The sequence below is a fragment of the Lipomyces tetrasporus genome (assembly GCF_029532465.1).
Source record: "Lipomyces tetrasporus strain NRRL Y-64009 chromosome Unknown POJ06scaffold_7, whole genome shotgun sequence".
Lineage (NCBI taxonomy): Eukaryota > Fungi > Ascomycota > Lipomycetes > Lipomycetales > Lipomycetaceae > Lipomyces > Lipomyces tetrasporus.
In genome coordinates, this window is record NW_026611602.1 from 350,810 (window position 1) to 367,814 (window position 17,005).

Consider the following 17,005-nt stretch of genomic DNA (forward strand, 5'->3'; position numbering starts at 1 on the left):
CAATAATACGGCCGGCTTAAACTCTCGAACCACCAGTGAATATTAATACATGAGCACACATATCAACTCAATATTTTATTTACACGCTAGACTCATATGCCGACACCATATACGTCCCAGTTTTATTCATCACGACTCATCGAGTTAGACGTAGACCTTCTTAATTGTCAGGAATGCTTGCAATCCCTCAACATAAGTTCAGACCCGGGTAGTAACTGGACCAATTACTGAGGATATGTTCAGTCCTTAATAAATCTGCGAAGAGAGGTCAGTTCAATCAGTGTCGTCATGAAATCGGAAGTGTACCTTTTTCTTCTCGTCGATACTTATTTTCCCAGCTCCGGTGTTCACTACTAATAGCAAGCCGCCAACAATCGAAAGAGTCTGAAAATGCTGTCGCACAACGATGTTAGCCCATCAACTTCCCATAGTTGTATTAATGTTCGCACGAGAGGGCCTACCTCATACTTCAAGAAGTCACGATTGGGATGCGAGCTTGAGTACTACAAGTCTAGTTAGTAGAGATTGCGTAGCCTACAATTGTTCCACAAACTTACAGTCCAGTAGTGATTAATTAAAACGTTGAAGAGACTGAGAATAACCACCAAGAGCATAGCACTCAGTCTGGCCTTAAAACCGACCACGACCATCACGCAGGCAATTAAACCAACAAAGCTCACCAAAACTCTTGCAATTGACCAGTTACCACTCAGAATAAATCCCAAGAAGAGAAAGATCAACAACACGCGGCCAGCTAGCTGAAAGTACATCTGCTTGTCCTTGTCTTCAACACTTGGTAGGCCCGCAAAGGCAATGCGCCTTCTTGCAAATGAATCGCTAAGCGTCATTAATAGACCTCCAATGACCGATAAGTTCCGCAAAAAAAATTTAACTTCAAAAATAAGTCCGTAGCCAATCGCTTGACTGATAACAACACCTAGAAGCGCACCTACGGCGTACACGGAATACTTCCTAGCGATGACCAAAACCGAGCCCACAATCATCGCAACAACATTACAGAATAGAAAGACGACGGTGATAAAATAGGGCATATGGCGATAGCTATTTAAATAAAAAATCTGATCGGACCACTGTGAGATGATTCGAACCGCGTCTTCAATGAAAGTTGCAACAATTAAAAAGCGACCGATGGCGGGAAGATATGGCTTAATTGGACCAGAAAAAGAGTCAAGTAACTCCTCAATCTTATTGGTTTGCTTCCTGATGGCATCTAGCGGCGACGGATCGGACGTGACAGAGGAGGGTGCTCGCGAAGATATTGAAATTGGCATGGAATGGAACTGCTTCGACGCCGTCCCCCTGATCGACATGGTGCCTCCTCGTATCGATGTGCAAATGTCGGTAGCAGCAAAATTACAGTAGGAAGGAAGGAAATACAGATAGCAGCTAAACAGGGGAGGAGCAGTAGTACAATAAGGAGTATATGTGATGTAGGTGACTTGTTCGTTAAAGGAGATCACTGCCGTAGGAATGTATGGGGCGTGTCGAGTGTAAGCCGCATGGCATAGCATCTTGCCCCAACGTCATCATGTATATGCGCACACTGTTATGCCGTTGGCATGGCCGCGTGCCTTAACTGGATGGCTCTTGTTAATTGTCAAGGCAAAGCGGATTTGCGCTTTGCAACCTCATCAAAAGGATTTTGAAACTGTACTAGCTACAGTGTGTACCATTTACTGTTATGCATCTAGCAGTCACAAATTGTAAGAGCGAAAAAATAAACCCCATACAATGCAGTATTCAAGTACAGGTAGTGCATTCGTTCGACTTCCCACGAGACCTTCCAGTCTGCCTGGCGTTAATCGCCAATTGAAGTACATCTTTCTCGACAGGACTCTTGTTTTGTATAATTGAAGGTTCCCACTTGATCTAGTCTCTAACGTCTCATCACAGCAGGATCCGCAAAATACGTTCAGAGGTGCGCTGCAGCAATAATATAACGTCTCCAGTGCTCGCGACACAAAGTACCCTAACCCATGACGTCATTTTCGTCACACAGCTGATGGCTTAGTTAGGGCTTAGCTCGTGATTGTCTGAGGGCTGCAGGCCGGGACTGCTTTTTGGTCATATGCTGGAGCAACGATTTTCCAAATGGCTCGAATTAAACAAATCTCGGAATTCACGATTGTCCCTCGACAACTACACGGAATTACCAAACGAGCCGACTTTGAATCGAATCGCTTGGGAGACGGATTTATCTAACTACCAACAGCTCAGATTATTTCTATAAGACAATATGAGCAAAATCACCGTCGCCGGAGTCCGTGAAAGTGTTCGTGAGCTCTTGGACTACTCCGAGAACACGAAGAAGAGAAACTTCTTGGAGACTGTGGAGCTCCAGGTCGGCCTTAAGAACTACGATACTCAGAGGTAGGAATAGATATGGTGGATACAAATTGTGCCGTTTCTAATAGCTCTCCTTCAGAGATAAACGTTTCTCTGGCACCGTTAAGTTACCCCAGGTGCCCCGTCCTAACATGACCATCTGTGTCTTTGGCGATGCGCATGATGTCGACCGCGCCAAACACATTGGAGTCGATGCCATGAGCGTTGAAGACTTGAAGAAGTTGAACAAGAACAAGAAGTTGATCAAGAAGGTTTGTAGTTGATCCTGCAGCGTTTAATAATATTTGCTTTGGCGTATGACAACTAACCTTTGTTTCGTGTTAGCTCGCTAAGAAGTACAACTCCTTCATTGCTTCTGAGGTGCTTATCAAACAGGTCCCTCGTCTCTTGGGACCCCAGCTTTCTAAGGGTAGGTCATTATCGCATTTATATTGGAGCGAGAAGTTAATGTACTAACGCATCATAGCTGGTAAATTCCCTACTCCCGTTTCCCACGCAGATGACTTGTACGGAAAGATCACCGAGGTCAAGTCCACCATTAAGTTCCAGCTTAAGAGTATGTCTACCTATCCAGACCCATAGTGCTACTTTTCGTCGATTTACTAATTCCCGTGTAGAGGTTCTTTGCTTGGCCGTTGCTGTCGGCAATGTTGGTATGGACGAGGATCAGTTGGTTACTCAAATTATGATTTCTTCCAACTTCTTGGTTTCTCTGTTGAAGAAGCACTGGCAGAATGTTGGTTCGCTTGTCATTAAGAGCACCATGGGCCCTTCCTTCCGTATCTATTAATCGTCACGTTGTATATAAGATCACGGATGGGTGTATAGGATGCTATGTAATAAAGAAATGCGCTTGTTTATGCGTGGCGTTTGTCCAAACTAAGGATGTTTGACAATTCCAATAATCGTACAACCGGATACCCGCCTTCTATTGTAAGCAAAGCCTGATTACATCTGCTCATGAGAAGTTTGAGAACCTATTTTGATGGCGAGACTCAAGGTCTGTCCTCCACCGCCAGTACTCCATTTGTTAGTAGTTGAAAGAGGAAGTAGTGCGACTGTCGCATGGTGCTTTTGTGAATGTGAATAGTGTACTGGCACTGGCCTTTTGTAGACAGTTTTGCATTACATGGTTCGGGTAGCAGTTGGTATCTTTCGAAGTCTGGTTTAGGAGAGTTCCTCTAGGGTTGAGGCCTTTTGACACCATAGACGTTTATGAATCCCTCCAATACCTTCTCTCGTAAATTCTTTGGCATTCTCTACGTTGAATCCGGCACCAGCATGTTAAATAGATACTGTCGATCCATGCTGTTGTTGCTCAATAGGACCTAGTAAAAGATGACTTCCAGAATATCACCCACGGCACTGAGATCTAAAATGTGCCATAAATTGAGAGTTATTAGAGTTATTATAATCGTTTTGGCCGTTGCGATGTATTTCAACATCAAATGTTGATAAATGTGCCGCGGACAGTCGTGCGGCTCTTCCACGTGACAATCCGGTGAGACTGACTGAAACGCGTAACATTAGTTAACATTGTATACGTCCATGTTCGCAATATCCCGCTTACCTTGATTAACTCTGCGACATTTGATCGGTTGATTTATCAACTATTGCTAAAATAAGCCTAAGCTGCGGGCCCTTAGTGATTATTACAATCGTCTTACCAAGATTGCTATGACTCCGAGAGTTCAGAACCTATTGTCACAGCTCACCTCTACGGCAAATTATCCGTCAATACGAGTAGGTCAGCTGGATGCTGCATTATTAGATAACGAATTATTTGATATCCTTAAGTCCCAAATCTGGGACTGCTCGAAATACATCCAGGTGAGTGCTTATTCGAAATCGATATTCTCTATAATTGACATACTGATGTGTACATAGTCTCAAATCAAGGAGCACTACATTACCGAATTATCGCTTCTACTTAAAGTCCTAGCATGGAAGGTTACAGTCTGGGATCACTCGGCGACGTACGGCGGGCTTTTACAGAACCTCAGAATTGTTGATGCGAGACATGGGTTACTGAGCAAGGGCGTCTTACGGAATCCTTCTCGGCGGCAAAAGTTAGCCATTGGGCTGTTAACTGTTTTTGGAGATTACATTTGGCACAAGTTGATTGAGTACATGGCGGAGAGAACGTGGGAAGAAAATGTATGTCTACACAAGTTGGCAAATCGCCTCTAAGGCAATCGCTAATTTTAGGTACACAATAGTCCACGTCATGGAAACGCTGGCTTTACAAGACCAGTCAGGGGCTTGATTCGCTCTATTCGATACTGGATCTAGCTAACTTTGTCACATTTCTATTCAATGGGAAATATCCAACTCTGCTTTATCGATTATGCCGCTTGCGCATGGTTTCATCTTCGCGAGCCCTGTCTAGGGAAGTTAGCTTTGAGTTTTTGAACAGACAGCTGGTTTGGAAAGAGTTTACGAACTTTCTACTATTTGTACTACCTATCATTCATATTCCGAGACTAAAGAGGACGTTTAATAAGATGATTACGACTGCGTCATCCAAGACCGACACCACTACAGGTCACTTGTCATTCTTGCCCGAGCGAACATGCGCAATCTGCTATTACCAGGATTCCAGGATTGGCGGCTTGTCAGCGACTGCAGATCCTGCATCCATCGGGGTGGGGAGTAACGATATTACAAATCCATACGTGGCTGTTGAATGTGGGCATATTTATTGCTATGTGTGTCTAGTAACTCAGATTGAGGAGCAAGAAGGTGAAGGTTGGCGTTGTCTCCGATGTGGCGAACTAATCAAAAAGGCCAGGGTTTGGATTGATGTAGACGAATCGATAGCAGCAGTTCGCGATCACAGCAATTTGGTTACACAGGACTTACATGGAGATGGTGAACTGGATGAGGATGGAGAGGTAGAGGCGATTTCTGAGGGAGAGTCGTCTGCAAATGAGGGTAGCCTTGAACATAGCGAGAACTGGAGCAAGATCAGGTTTGACGCAGTGGATGCAAACTAATAAGCAGACTACTATGTTTTATAACGCTGATTGCATTATATACCAATTCGAATCGTGTACTATAACGGGAGTTACTATTCCATTGTACCAGCCAAACAAACAAGATAGCGCCGTTTGAAAAACCCTAAACCAAACTGGGATTGGCATTTGTGTTATGATAACTTACAGTAAAAGATTAGCTTTATACCCCGCAAGTTTACGTACGAGAGTTCTAAGGGGTAAGGGTTAAAAAGCTACTCCAATTCTCAAGCCCAGCTGGCGAAAACTAGCACACCAGAAGGTACACGAAAACCATCTGACGTTATATGCAGAACTTAAGAAAATTCGGCTAAGTGATACTAACAGCGAAAGGGAACCTATGGCTATTGGCTAACATTCCTTCTACGCTTTAACTTTATTGGAGAAGAATGGCGAGTGAGGCGGGTTGCGGAGAAGAAACGTTTCACTTTTCGTTCATTGGATACTCGAGGTTTAGCAAACTAACGAGAGCGAGGAGCGCGAACACAAGCGGTGGCGTTCGGAGTCAAATATCGTTAAGATAATTTAGATAAACATTGAGCGAGTCTATGAGACATGTACACATGTGACGTTGTATTCATGGATAATGACGTATAAGGATGAAATGAAGTTGCGAAAAATATTTTAAACTAAGTATAAAGTTATGACAAAGTCACCTAACGCGATCACACGGAGAATTGAAACGGTGAGGTATTTGTTAAATAAATAAAAAGGGCTGATTACAACGTTTTCTTAAGACGATCTACTTATCCGACATTATTTTATGTTGTCATGTTAAACGGGAACCCACGAAATTGCTGCGAGTTGAGGAACTTTTAACTTTGGGAACTTTCACTCGGTGCTGCCTAGCGCCGTGTTTCCGATACTACTCCACCCAGTTACCAGAGATTCTAAATTACTGCAAACTGTTCTAAGGTTGAAGGCTCGTGATTATGCCTGCAGCTAGTGCCACAAACGGATTCTTTCAAGAATCTCCGCGTCTACAAAATCAGTTCCTATCTGACCAGTCCCTCCAACGCGTGCTAAAGCGTATGGCCCCGGCTAACATTGGCGGCACATCTGAGTATTTTTGCTGACGGTGGTATGCTTAGATTACGCTCCGAAAGCAGTATTCCGATCCGTTGCGCCGGATCTTCGACGTTTTGGTGACTATGTCATATCAAACGAGATCTTTTCCTGGGTGGCAGATGCCGAAAGAAACCTACCCACTGTGGACCAGTTTGATGCATTTGGAAATATCAAAAATCAGCTGAACACCAGCGAGGGATGGAGAATGATGAAGAATATCTCAGCTACGGAAGGGTTAGTGCTTTGGTGCACATGCTGAAGGTCTTGCGAACTCTTACATGTTTCCAATTAGGCTCATTGCCGAAGCATATGAGAGAAAGTACAGAGAATACAGCAGGGTTGTGCAGTTTGCGAAGTAAGTAGTTATTATTATGGGACTTAGTTCATGTATTTGCGGCCACTGTAACGAAAGGTAGGTACTATCTCTTCGCGCCGTCTTCAGCCGTGTTTACATGCCCACTCGCAATGACCGACGGATGCGCGCGTGTGATTGAACTGTATTCACCAACGAAAACAGCTTATGGCCACCTCATATCTCGTGATCCAAAGCAGTTTTGGACGTCTGGTCAGTGGATGACTGAACGAACTGGGGGTTCTGATGTCTCCGGAACGGAGACTTTCGCTACTAAAACTTCGAAGGACCCCTCAACTTACGCGATCAAAGGATTCAAGTGGTTTTCGAGTGCAACGGATTCAGAGGTTGCATTGTTACTTGCGAGAGAAAATGAACGAGAGAATTTGAGCTGCTACTTGGGCTATGTGAAGGATGGCGGGGCGCGTATCGTCCGTTTGAAAAACAAACTTGGCACTAAAGCTCTACCGACGGCAGAGCTGGAGCTGAACGGATTGACTGCGGAGCTGGTAATTGTCTTTGCAGGAAATTGGAGTCTACACTAACTCATGTAGCTCGGCCCTCGGCAAAGAGGAGTTTCCGTTATTGCGACCGTATTGACAATAACCCGCGTTCACACCAGCGTGAACGCCGTCTCTTTCCTCAGACGGGCATTGGAAATTGCAAAGGTGGAATAACATAAAATAGACCATTCCCAAATTGATTTCTAATCATATAACAGGCATTCTCCATTGTCCGCAAGGTTTCTGGTAAGCCATTATTCCAAGTCCAGGCGCATGTGAGAACACTTGCGGATGTGGAAGTACAGCACCGTGCTATGACGCACCTTACTTTCTATTGTGTCTTTTTGCTAGGCAAGGTCGAATGCAATGTAGCTTGCAAGGAAGAAGTTTTTATGCTCAGAATACTCACCTCGGTAAGTCTAACTCAAAAGTAGTGAGGTACAGGCATACTCAGCTATAGCAGATTGTCAAAGCCATCACAGCAAAAGTAAGTCTCGCGGGTATATCAGAATGTATGGAAGGTCTCGGCGGTGTTGGCTATCTTGAAAATGAGCCTGAGCTCAATATTGCTCGTCTTGCGAGAGACACACAGGTTCTTTCCATCTGGGAAGGTAAGGACACGCTAATACTCTTCCACCCAATGGAGGCCGCAGGGCTAACTCGAAGGTATAGGAACTACTAATGTTTTGGTATGATCGCGCTTTGCGCCTCACTCCGATCCATGCTAACCTTGGTTATCAGAGTGACGATTTCATCCGTGCTGTTAAGAATCATGCTGAGTCCCTAGCTGTAATTTCACAGTATTTTGCTGGCACATTGGATGGCATTAAGTGTACAGCCGTGCTTTCCCTGTTGTCCGAGGAAATCCGCACGGGATATGCGAAATGGAGAGATTATGTCGCGAACTCAGATCTGACTACCTTGCGCTCTAATGCTAGGAAGACTGGATTGTTCCTTGCCAAACTGATCGCATGCACCTTGCTAGTCGTTGATGCTGCAACTGACAACGATGTCGTGGCAATTGAAATTGCTAGACGATACGTTGCGAAAGTTAAGGTTAGAGATAGTCTTAGTGCTCTTAAGGCGTGTGAGGTATCCGAGCCTAAGGTTGCTGAGCTAGGTGTGTTCAAATTCTAGTAAAATTTCCTTAAATTCTCGAATTGCTTACTGACCGGTTCTGTTAAAGACACCTTGATCGTGTATGGATCTCCGATTGCGAGTGAAGTGAAGGCAAGGTTGTGAGATTGTCTATTAAACTGTTTATTTATTTATGCTACTCAGGGTTCAGACAAAGTGTGTCAGTCGCCTATACTGACCCAATATAATTTTGGATTTGACATATCATGATAGTCTTCTTATGTAACTGAAAGATTACTGATGGACAGATGGCATATGATGGACGTCCTTGATCTTTACCTGGACCCGTTCGCAAAAACTCTAATAATTCGTTATCGCCAAGCTTATCAAATCGCTCCTGGGCCAGCTGCGGCGGGGTAAATTGCGTCTGACCCGATAAGTCCCTCCCTCGGCCTGATGGGATCGATACGTTTCCAACTACACGACACTTAAGAGCCATCCTTAGGTATCCTTACCGCTCGTAATTCCCAGTGGAAAGCAATCAATCAAGTTGGTATTACGTTTGGAATCTTATTCCAGATCCAAGATGTTCGCATATCTGAAGTACAAGAAGACAATGTGAGTACGTACAGGCACGTGCAATTACATCTCCCTTCCTGCACGGTGGTAGTTAGGTGAAGCTGTCAAATTTTCGAGAACTAATACGTTGGTGACGCAGTGCTGCTAAGCAAAAGGAGCGGGCAGACCGCATTGCGGAGCTCATGCCTGTCTATGGAACCCCACTGACCGCAGACGAAGTCCAAGTCTTCGGGACCCCAGTCGCTGAGCTTGTGGCCGATGTGCACAAGGGCGTCGTTAAGCCAATTGATGTCCTACATGCTTATGGAAAGCGAGCGTTGAAGGCGCAGGAAAATACGAATTGTTTGACTGAGATTATGTTCAAGGACGCGGAGAAGCAGGCGGAAGTCTGCAACACGCACGGTAGACAAACGACTCGCGCCTGAGGTGAAATAGTGCACTAACCTATGTTAGGCTCACTTGCGGGCCTTCCGATCTCATTCAAGGATACAGTTTCAATTAAAGGCTATGACTGTACTCTTGGTATTGCTATGCATGCATTCAAGCCTCTACAGAATGACGCCCCTCTGGTTAGACTGCTCAAGGATGCCGGTACATTAAGTTTTGCTGCTCTCAGCTACAATAGTAGTCTGACAACGTACAGGTGCTCTTCCGTACTGCAAAACGAACATTCCGATGACTCTACTGTCATACGAATCGTACAACAATATCTGGGGTCGAACTGAGAATCCGCACGTGAAAGGTTACACACCTGGCGGTTCTAGCGGTGGTGAAGCTGCACTGCTTGCATACGGTGGCGGCCGTGTGGGCATGGGAACCGATGTGGCCGGCTCTGTCCGAGTTCCTTCCCATTTCGCTGGATGCTACACTGTCAGATCGTCTTTTGGACGTATTCCGCGTGCCGGAAATTCCACCCCTACTCGTGGGCAGGATGGTATCACTGTATGTAGACACTCTTAACCCTCTTGGGATCGTTCAGTACTAACGTTGGCCCAGTCTATGTAAGAGCAAGGTTTGCGAGCGTGTGGCTGCTAATTGTTAACACAACTAGTTACTCTCCCATGACGCGCTGTTTTGATGATCTCGAGTACGTTTTCAAGTCAATTATTGATATGAAGCCATGGGAGTATGACTACACTGTGCACCCTATTCCGTGGCGTGAAGTAACTCTGCCAAAGAAGCTGAAAATTGGGGTCATGTACTCTGACGGCATTGTGGATCCGTCTCCGGCGTGTGCCCGTGCCCTCCAGTTGACTGTCGACGCGCTTGCCAAGCAGGGCCATGAGATTGTTACATTCACGCCACCATCACCTGTTGATGCGCTCCGTATTGCTACGCAACTGATTGTTGCTGATGCCGGCCGTGTTGCCACGTCTCAGATTGCTTGGTGCGAGCCGTACGACAAAGGCGTTACCAAGTTCCTCCGCATTGCACGCCTTCCTCGGTTTGTCAAGAAGATCTGGGCGTGGTTGTACTTGAAAATCAAGGGTGACACTGTCATTGCCTCTCTTCTCAGTAATTGGAACGAGAAGACTATGCCAGAGCAAATGGGCCTCGTTTGGGAGAGGGAAGGCTATCGAGCGCAGTACTTCAACGCGTGGAAAACGAGTGGTATTGACTTCCTTATTACTGCGCCGAACGCGACGCCTGCATTGCCTCACGATGGCATGTTCCAGTCGTTTGCGTCGATTGGATACGCGGTAATGTTCAACTTGGTGGATTACTCTTCTGGTGTTATACCAGTCACAAAGGTCGACAGGGACCTTGATGTTCTTCCAGCAGCATTCAATTTGGATAAACTTAATTATGTTGCTAAGGGTGCGTATCGAAATTACAACGCTGAGAGAATGCACGGGCTACCTGTTGGTGTCCAGATTGTTGGGCAGAGGCTCGAGGAAGAGAAGGTCCTAAAAATGATGGCTTTAACTATTAGTGCACTTAGGGACATTGGCATTGAGTATGAGTTGTTGAACGAGGTTTGAGTGCTGTAGGTCGCGCAGCAGTTTGCGCATCATGTGTATGCGAGCAACAACATCATTTTTGAGCACCAGTGCATCTCTATTAAGGTGGCGCTTCGTCATATAATACACAAAATAGTACAAATGCTGTTATGGGCATCATAATTTACAAATACCTAAAATGCAAGCATCGACATTCCAAACTGCCGAAAAGGGGTGCAACCACTAGTCATTCTACTATGCACTGCTCGAACAAACCGCGACGGACAAAGCTATAGAGAATCCACAACCTGAATGTCCATACAAGACGTGTAGAATTCAACTGGCGCATTTTCTTCGCACGGCGGTATTTTCGGAAAATGCCAGGCCCAGACGAGATTGTATATCCCTGGCTCGATATCCTCGGGCAAGTAAAAGGTACTAAGGCAGGGCTGGGCTGTTCGTCCATACCTGTTGTCATTCCCCACAGCGCATCTGCCGTCATCAAATGAGAATGGGCCCGCAAGCAAGTTATCGACATTCAACATATCAGCAACAGTAGTTAATTGCGTGCCGTTAGTGGAGCTCCAAAGCCAGGAGTAGTATCCTGGGTGTGGCTGCATGTCGGGCGGCAGCTGATCGACTGTGACGTGACCGTTTTCTTCATAGAGGGCCGTGATGTTGTCACCTGGTCGAGCGGTGAGCATGGGGTACAGCGACGAGTATGTCACCGATTGCTGGCTTGTCATACACAGAGACGTAGTCGAAGTCGGGTCAATGAGGTGGTACGTCTCGTCGTTGTCCAAATGACCCTCTTGATCTAGTCAGTCGCAACCAAAACAGATTAGCACAACTCAAGCATACGATAACTGCGGATGTAGCCTTCAGAGACAACAGTCCCATTGGGATCAGTGGCGTACAATATGTCAATCTAATAGTTTAGTCAGGAGGCGCTCAAGTTTTGCTGTCGGTTCCACTCACCCACGAATGGGCCATAACCACTCGTATGCACGCCAATGTTGAAAGTAATGTAACTGTTGTTCGTAACATGCTGGCAACGCGCACGAGTATCAGTAGGCGATAGCGACGAAGCTAATGGGCAATGATGGAGAGTGACGGCCATGACGACGTCGGGGACCGGCCGTTTTATCATAGCGTTCATACATGGGATGGCAGATTTCGCGAACAGGATCGCCCGGAAGGGGCGATGTCCCGGTGATTCAGTTTGCCTGCGCTGGCAACCGAGAGGGAGAAAAGGAGGGGCTAATGACCAAGCAGGGGATATGAAGCAGGGGATATGCGGTACCTGCGTCTTCGTGGCCAGGGGCCACTTAAATGCACGGACGAAGATGTTCAGGGTCCCAGGGCCGATGCGCGACGCAGCACAAGAGTCTCAGCCGCACGCGCGCGAGACGCGTCAAGAATAATCCAGTGTTCTCTTCGACCGCGACAGCTCCTTACAGGAACCTCATTTTCACGGACATATGTGGTGACACGGTAATCAGAGGATTCTCAAATAAATTATTAACCAAAAACAAATCAAGAACCCAAATTTAGCAACCTTCGAATCATCATCAGGAATTCAAATGAAACCGCCCAAGCCGCATGAAGGTCATATCGCATCATATCGAAATCATAAAAGATAAAAGAGAGATCTATCTAGTCCATTATAGCAATCTTTCCCTTTTAGAGTAGAATCATATTATTGAAACAGCTTCCTTTAATTTTGCCGCCTTGACCAAGTCAACTACGGATCCAACTAAGCCGGTCACAGATGCATCCAACACTGACAACGGCGACAGGCCGCCGGACCTGACATGATTCTTTGCCGCCACAACTACATTGTTCGATGCGATCGATACACGTGAACGTAGCCTTGTGGCAGTTGTAGGTTCGTCCGGTTGTTCGAATGCGTCTGCGTCTGCTAGAATGGTCTTGGTGCAAGTCGCGACAGAGCGAACCATTTCGAAAAAGTAGGATCGGCCGTTGACTTCGTTGGCATCCGCAGATGCTCTCACTAGTGCGTCAATCGATGCCTGGAAGCGGGCAAAATCAGACAAGGAAATTACGCCGTTATCTGATATAAATGGCGAACTTGCAGGTACGTGGGACGGTCGAATTGCAAGTTCTTTGCGGTCCGGTGTCGACAGTGTATCGCGTGTGTGACCCAGTGCGAGCTAACAGCCATCAGTCTATGCTAATCCTACTAGTGGAAATTAACATACCTTCTCGCGAAGGTTGTTGTTCTCAGCCTTCAGCGTTCTCACTTGCGACGACAATCGCTCGGTACGATCCCGGTTGGAAGTCTCAAGTTCTGAGACCGCCTTCATCTCGCCAATAAATTTTAGCGCTTCACTGCGAACTTGCTCCGTTATCTACATAGCTGTTAGTACAATTTCATATGACATAATCAAAAAAAGCAATACTTCATGCTGATCCTGCAGTTTAATCTTTAAAATCTCATGATCAGCCCGTAGATCATCGTAATTTTGCTGAAGCTGCTGGTACTCGCTGTTATGGACCGCATCATTCTCCACCGTCGAGCGTGCTCTCAGTTTTTCAAACTCTGTTTCGAGCACCTGGATCTCGGCATTCATTTTCTTATTTGCAGCTCGAGTACGGAAGAGCTCCTCCTCTACGCTGGAAGCAGCCTCCGTTGCAGTGCGTTTGTCATTCTCCAGCGCCTCCTTCAAAAATCGGACTTGATCATCTTTCTGTGCAAGAGCGGCTTTCAACTCTAAGAGCTCGTTCTTTAGGTTGGTTGATTCGTCCTGCAGAGCAGCATGTCTATCCTGCAACCACTCGAATTGCGTAGTGAGTTCTGTAGCGTGCCTATCTGACTGTGCTTGGCTACGGTCATGCGAAGAATTCGAGGACGTCGAAAAAGGAGCATGGCTTTGTGGTGAATGCTGTGGTGATCGTTGTGTGGGTGTTGGGATCGGCGGACTCACATTTTGCGCCTGCGATGTGTCTTGCGAGATGCCTCGTTGGTGAAGAATTGGCTTCTGTGCAGTCACATTGCTCCCCGACTGCGGCAAGCTTGCAGGCTGAGTCGACCGCGCTGAAGTCAACACGGATCGGACTGACTCGTCGTCCCCCGAATCGTCGCTTCGCTCGACCATTGTCGACTTCATCGGAACGACAGTGCTTGATTGGAGCGTTTTGGGCAGCGGTCGACCGAGACTGTTGTTCCCGCCATTGCTCGACAGGGAATTGCTTGAACTATGACCAGTGCTACCATTGGCCGTGGTCGCTTGTCGCTGCGCCGGTGCAGTGACCGGTGACATCATCTTGGGAACCGGTCCCGTAGGCCCCGCAGGCGACGCAACATTTGGGTTAGTCTTCCTAGCTGCCCCATTCTCAGCCTGCGTTTGTGATAATCGTCGCGCGACTTCAAAAAACACATCAAGAACCAAATCTCTAAACCGCGACGACTGCAAAACAGCAAGATGCTCCCGCGTCGTATTTCGTTTGGGATGGAACCCCTCCCGAGGAGCGAGCGCGTCGGGAACTGTGGGCTTCACTCCGGCCTCATTGGCGGCCACAATTGCTTGTCGGCGTTGCAGCTCGTCGTAGACGTCAACGGAAAGTTCGACGAAAGGCACTCGTGGCATGCGATGGAGACGCTCGCGCGACTTTGCTTGACGGGGGGACGGCGGGACGAGGGACGAGTCGGGAGGCACTTTGACGAAGGCCTCGAACGCAGCATAGTGGTCGTACAGGACGGACTCAGTGGCCGCCAGTTCGCTTTTGTGCGAGGACATTTATGCGCGAGAAGAAAGCGAGCAATGAAGAGATCAGGGGACAAGAAGACCTGCTCCAGCAAGGTCGAGAATTCGAAAGCGGGCGCAACTTGCCGAAGGGGTGCGGCGGTCAGATCGATGACGCGTGGCTGCTCGTCCAAGACGCCAAAGCTTGTAAACAAACCAGACAACCTTGCCAAGGGCACCGTCCGTTGCATTTACGCTGTATCCGTCGTAATCTATCGTGGATATGCAGGCACGACCAAGATTGCTCCGTGCCGTAAACTCATCAGAATCACTGTCGATTCCGATGCGCTTCTCTCGCTGACTTGTGCTCGCCATTGATCGTCCTGCAATGAGCAGATAATACTCGGGCGGCTTGGACTAGCGACGAAAAAGTTACACGACACAGCTACAGTAAATAGTAATTGGCCGGAATCAACCGTCGAGTTCTAGATCATGTGGGAACAATATATGACATTATTATACAGCTAATATATTCGAGCCCTCGACGATTAAACATGCAATAGTTTCGACCCGTCTATACCTGAACAAAACTAACAAAAATGCTCACTGAAACGCCGTACCCGCAACCAACTTTCCGTCAACCCAGACCTTAGCAACGTTACGGTCATCGCCATTAAACAGCCACTTGGCGACCAGATCTTCGTGCTTCTCCAACTCCCAGGGAAAGATATCGACAGGAGAGTCCTTGCAATCGAGCGTGATGAGCTGCGCATCCCACTTCTTTCCCGGCAAGAAATTTCCGAGCTTGTTGGCCAAGCTGCATACTTCTGCACCGCCTAGAGTGGCCAGGTAGAGGACTTCTTCGATGGAGAGCTTGTGTGTTTCATCACCTTTCATGGAGAGATGGCGTGAGACGAGCAATGCCTGGCGTGCAGTGTGAAGAATGCTGGGAGTGAAGCCGCCGGAAACATCGGTCCCAAGTCCGACCTTAACGCCAGCATCAAGTAGCCATTTGACTCGAGTCTCGCCTGATGTGAGAGCGGAGTTACTGGCCGGACAGTGCGCGACGCCGCTGCCCCGTTTGGCGATCAGTAAGCGCTCGTCGTCAGTTAGATGGACAGCGTGCGCCAGGATTGTCCTGTCGTGAAGCAAGCCGCATTTGTCATAAACGCCGGCATAGGAAGCCGCAAACGGGTGCATGCTCTTGACCAGCTCGACCTCGAGCAAGTTTTCAGAAATGTGGGTCTGAACTGGTAGACTGGTTTCTGTCGAAAGCTTGCCGAGCCAACACAGTAGTTCTTTGCTGCAGGAGGCGGCAAAGCGGGGAGTGAGAATCGGACTGACAATGTCATGGTTGGGATCAATCTTCTTTATGTGCTCGATGACCTCCAAAGTAGCCCTTTGGGCCTCTTCTAGATTCTTGTCGCAGTAGTAGTCAGGTGAATTGGCATCCATGCAGCATCGACCGATAAACGCGCGCTGGCCAGCTTTCAGTGCAATATCGGCCAGCAGATTCGTGCCGGCGGCATGGACAGTGGCGTAGTAGGCAGCGGTAGTGGTGCCGTTGCCGAGAGTGCGTGCGATAACGCGGGAGTAGACATTGTCTGCGACTTTTAGGTCAGAGAAGGAGGACTCGAGGGGAAAAGTGTAGCTGTTGAGCCAGTCGAGCAAGGTTGTCTTGCCGAACAATCCGACATTGGGATACTGGGATGCGTGGATGTGGGTATCGAAAAAGCCGGGGAAGAAAAACGAGGCCGACGAAGGGTCGTTCACGACAACGGAGTAGGAGCCGACGGGCCAGGAATGTCTCTCTGCGGAGGCCTCGGCGGACGACGCGTTCTGATCGAGGAACTCGATTGTGCCGTTGTCCTCGACACCGACAGCCGCGGACGGCAGGACTTGGAGGTCAGCGAGGGCAAGGGAATGTACAAATGTCCCAAAGTAGACTGTGCGCATTGCGATAGAGCAGCTATAAGAAAACAGCAGCGAGAAGATGAACGCGGGAAAACCGGTGCTCTTATCGCAAGTGACGCGTGTAGAGCAAACACATATTGGCAGTGACGCGGGGACGACCGAGCGACGGACGGTAGTTTTAGGCGATCTCCGATTGACCCCTGAGTTCTGCGCTCCAGCTCGACGATTCGGAAGCCGTCTCCACACAGTCAGCGAATTACCGCTTCTCAAATGCGCTCTTGTCACGCATATCCGCTTGGCCTCGCGTTTCTGGCAAAAGTATTCCCGCTAGGAAATTGTCAGCTGCCCTTGTCGCTTGGCGTTGGACTCCGCGCATCCGCTAGTGGTTTAGGGAACGAGACAGCTGCAGAGCCACGGCCCACGGAGTTGCGAGGTCTCGGATATTAGTAATAATATCTCCCTCTATATTTTAACATTATGCGAT

The 17,005-nt window shown here is 47.7% G+C and overlaps 8 protein-coding genes across 8 annotated transcripts; 4 read left to right on the plus strand and 4 right to left on the minus strand.

Moving 5' to 3' along the window:
- Positions 1–10: 10 nt before the first annotated feature.
- POJ06DRAFT_256036 (SURF4 family-domain-containing protein) lies at positions 11–1,558 on the minus strand. Its single transcript, XM_056187969.1, has 4 exons — positions 558–1,558; positions 462–503; positions 307–393; positions 11–255 (listed from the first exon to the last, which is right to left on the minus strand). The coding sequence occupies exons 1-4, from the start codon at positions 1,530–1,532 to the stop codon at positions 247–249; spliced, it is 1,113 nt and encodes a 370-aa protein (XP_056042567.1). The 5' UTR covers positions 1,533–1,558; the 3' UTR covers positions 11–246.
- A 542-nt stretch (positions 1,559–2,100) lies between these two features.
- POJ06DRAFT_256041 (ribosomal protein L1-like protein) lies at positions 2,101–3,275 on the plus strand. The gene is made up of 5 exons (XM_056187970.1): positions 2,101–2,391; positions 2,447–2,618; positions 2,692–2,776; positions 2,834–2,923; positions 2,985–3,275. Exons 1-5 carry the CDS (start codon positions 2,258–2,260, stop codon positions 3,155–3,157), a joined length of 654 nt encoding a protein of 217 aa, XP_056042568.1. The 5' UTR covers positions 2,101–2,257; the 3' UTR covers positions 3,158–3,275.
- Positions 3,276–3,910: 635 nt separating this feature from the next.
- On the plus strand, positions 3,911–5,456 carry POJ06DRAFT_256044 (Pex12 amino terminal region-domain-containing protein). The gene is made up of 3 exons (XM_056187971.1): positions 3,911–4,197; positions 4,255–4,524; positions 4,587–5,456. The coding sequence occupies exons 1-3, from the start codon at positions 4,045–4,047 to the stop codon at positions 5,361–5,363; spliced, it is 1,200 nt and encodes a 399-aa protein (XP_056042569.1). The 5' UTR covers positions 3,911–4,044; the 3' UTR covers positions 5,364–5,456.
- Positions 5,457–5,997: 541 nt separating this feature from the next.
- On the plus strand, positions 5,998–8,702 carry POJ06DRAFT_128501 (uncharacterized protein). The gene is made up of 10 exons (XM_056184333.1): positions 5,998–6,410; positions 6,473–6,683; positions 6,742–6,804; positions 6,866–7,310; positions 7,356–7,469; positions 7,523–7,717; positions 7,768–7,915; positions 7,977–7,993; positions 8,046–8,424; positions 8,491–8,702. Exons 1-10 carry the CDS (start codon positions 6,314–6,316, stop codon positions 8,544–8,546), a joined length of 1,725 nt encoding a protein of 574 aa, XP_056042570.1. The 5' UTR covers positions 5,998–6,313; the 3' UTR covers positions 8,547–8,702.
- On the plus strand, positions 8,579–10,942 carry POJ06DRAFT_291561 (amidase signature domain-containing protein; the record flags this gene model as incomplete). The annotated part of the gene is made up of 5 exons (XM_056190371.1): positions 8,579–8,999; positions 9,100–9,362; positions 9,414–9,551; positions 9,604–9,894; positions 9,957–10,942. Exons 1-5 carry the CDS (start codon positions 8,968–8,970, stop codon positions 10,940–10,942), a joined length of 1,710 nt encoding a protein of 569 aa, XP_056042571.1. The 5' UTR covers positions 8,579–8,967.
- A 124-nt stretch (positions 10,943–11,066) lies between these two features.
- Positions 11,067–12,032, minus strand: POJ06DRAFT_128515 (uncharacterized protein). Its single transcript, XM_056184334.1, has 3 exons — positions 11,879–12,032; positions 11,762–11,828; positions 11,067–11,711 (listed from the first exon to the last, which is right to left on the minus strand). Exons 1-3 carry the CDS (start codon positions 11,945–11,947, stop codon positions 11,191–11,193), a joined length of 657 nt encoding a protein of 218 aa, XP_056042572.1. The 5' UTR covers positions 11,948–12,032; the 3' UTR covers positions 11,067–11,190.
- A 343-nt stretch (positions 12,033–12,375) lies between these two features.
- On the minus strand, positions 12,376–14,903 carry POJ06DRAFT_296142 (uncharacterized protein). The gene is made up of 3 exons (XM_056190536.1): positions 13,324–14,903; positions 13,123–13,272; positions 12,376–13,074 (listed from the first exon to the last, which is right to left on the minus strand). Exons 1-3 carry the CDS (start codon positions 14,659–14,661, stop codon positions 12,595–12,597), a joined length of 1,968 nt encoding a protein of 655 aa, XP_056042573.1. The 5' UTR covers positions 14,662–14,903; the 3' UTR covers positions 12,376–12,594.
- On the minus strand, positions 14,884–16,982 carry POJ06DRAFT_256061 (uncharacterized protein). Its single transcript, XM_056187972.1, has one exon. It carries the CDS (start codon positions 16,561–16,563, stop codon positions 15,211–15,213), a length of 1,353 nt encoding a protein of 450 aa, XP_056042574.1. The 5' UTR covers positions 16,564–16,982; the 3' UTR covers positions 14,884–15,210.
- Positions 16,983–17,005: the final 23 nt, after the last annotated feature.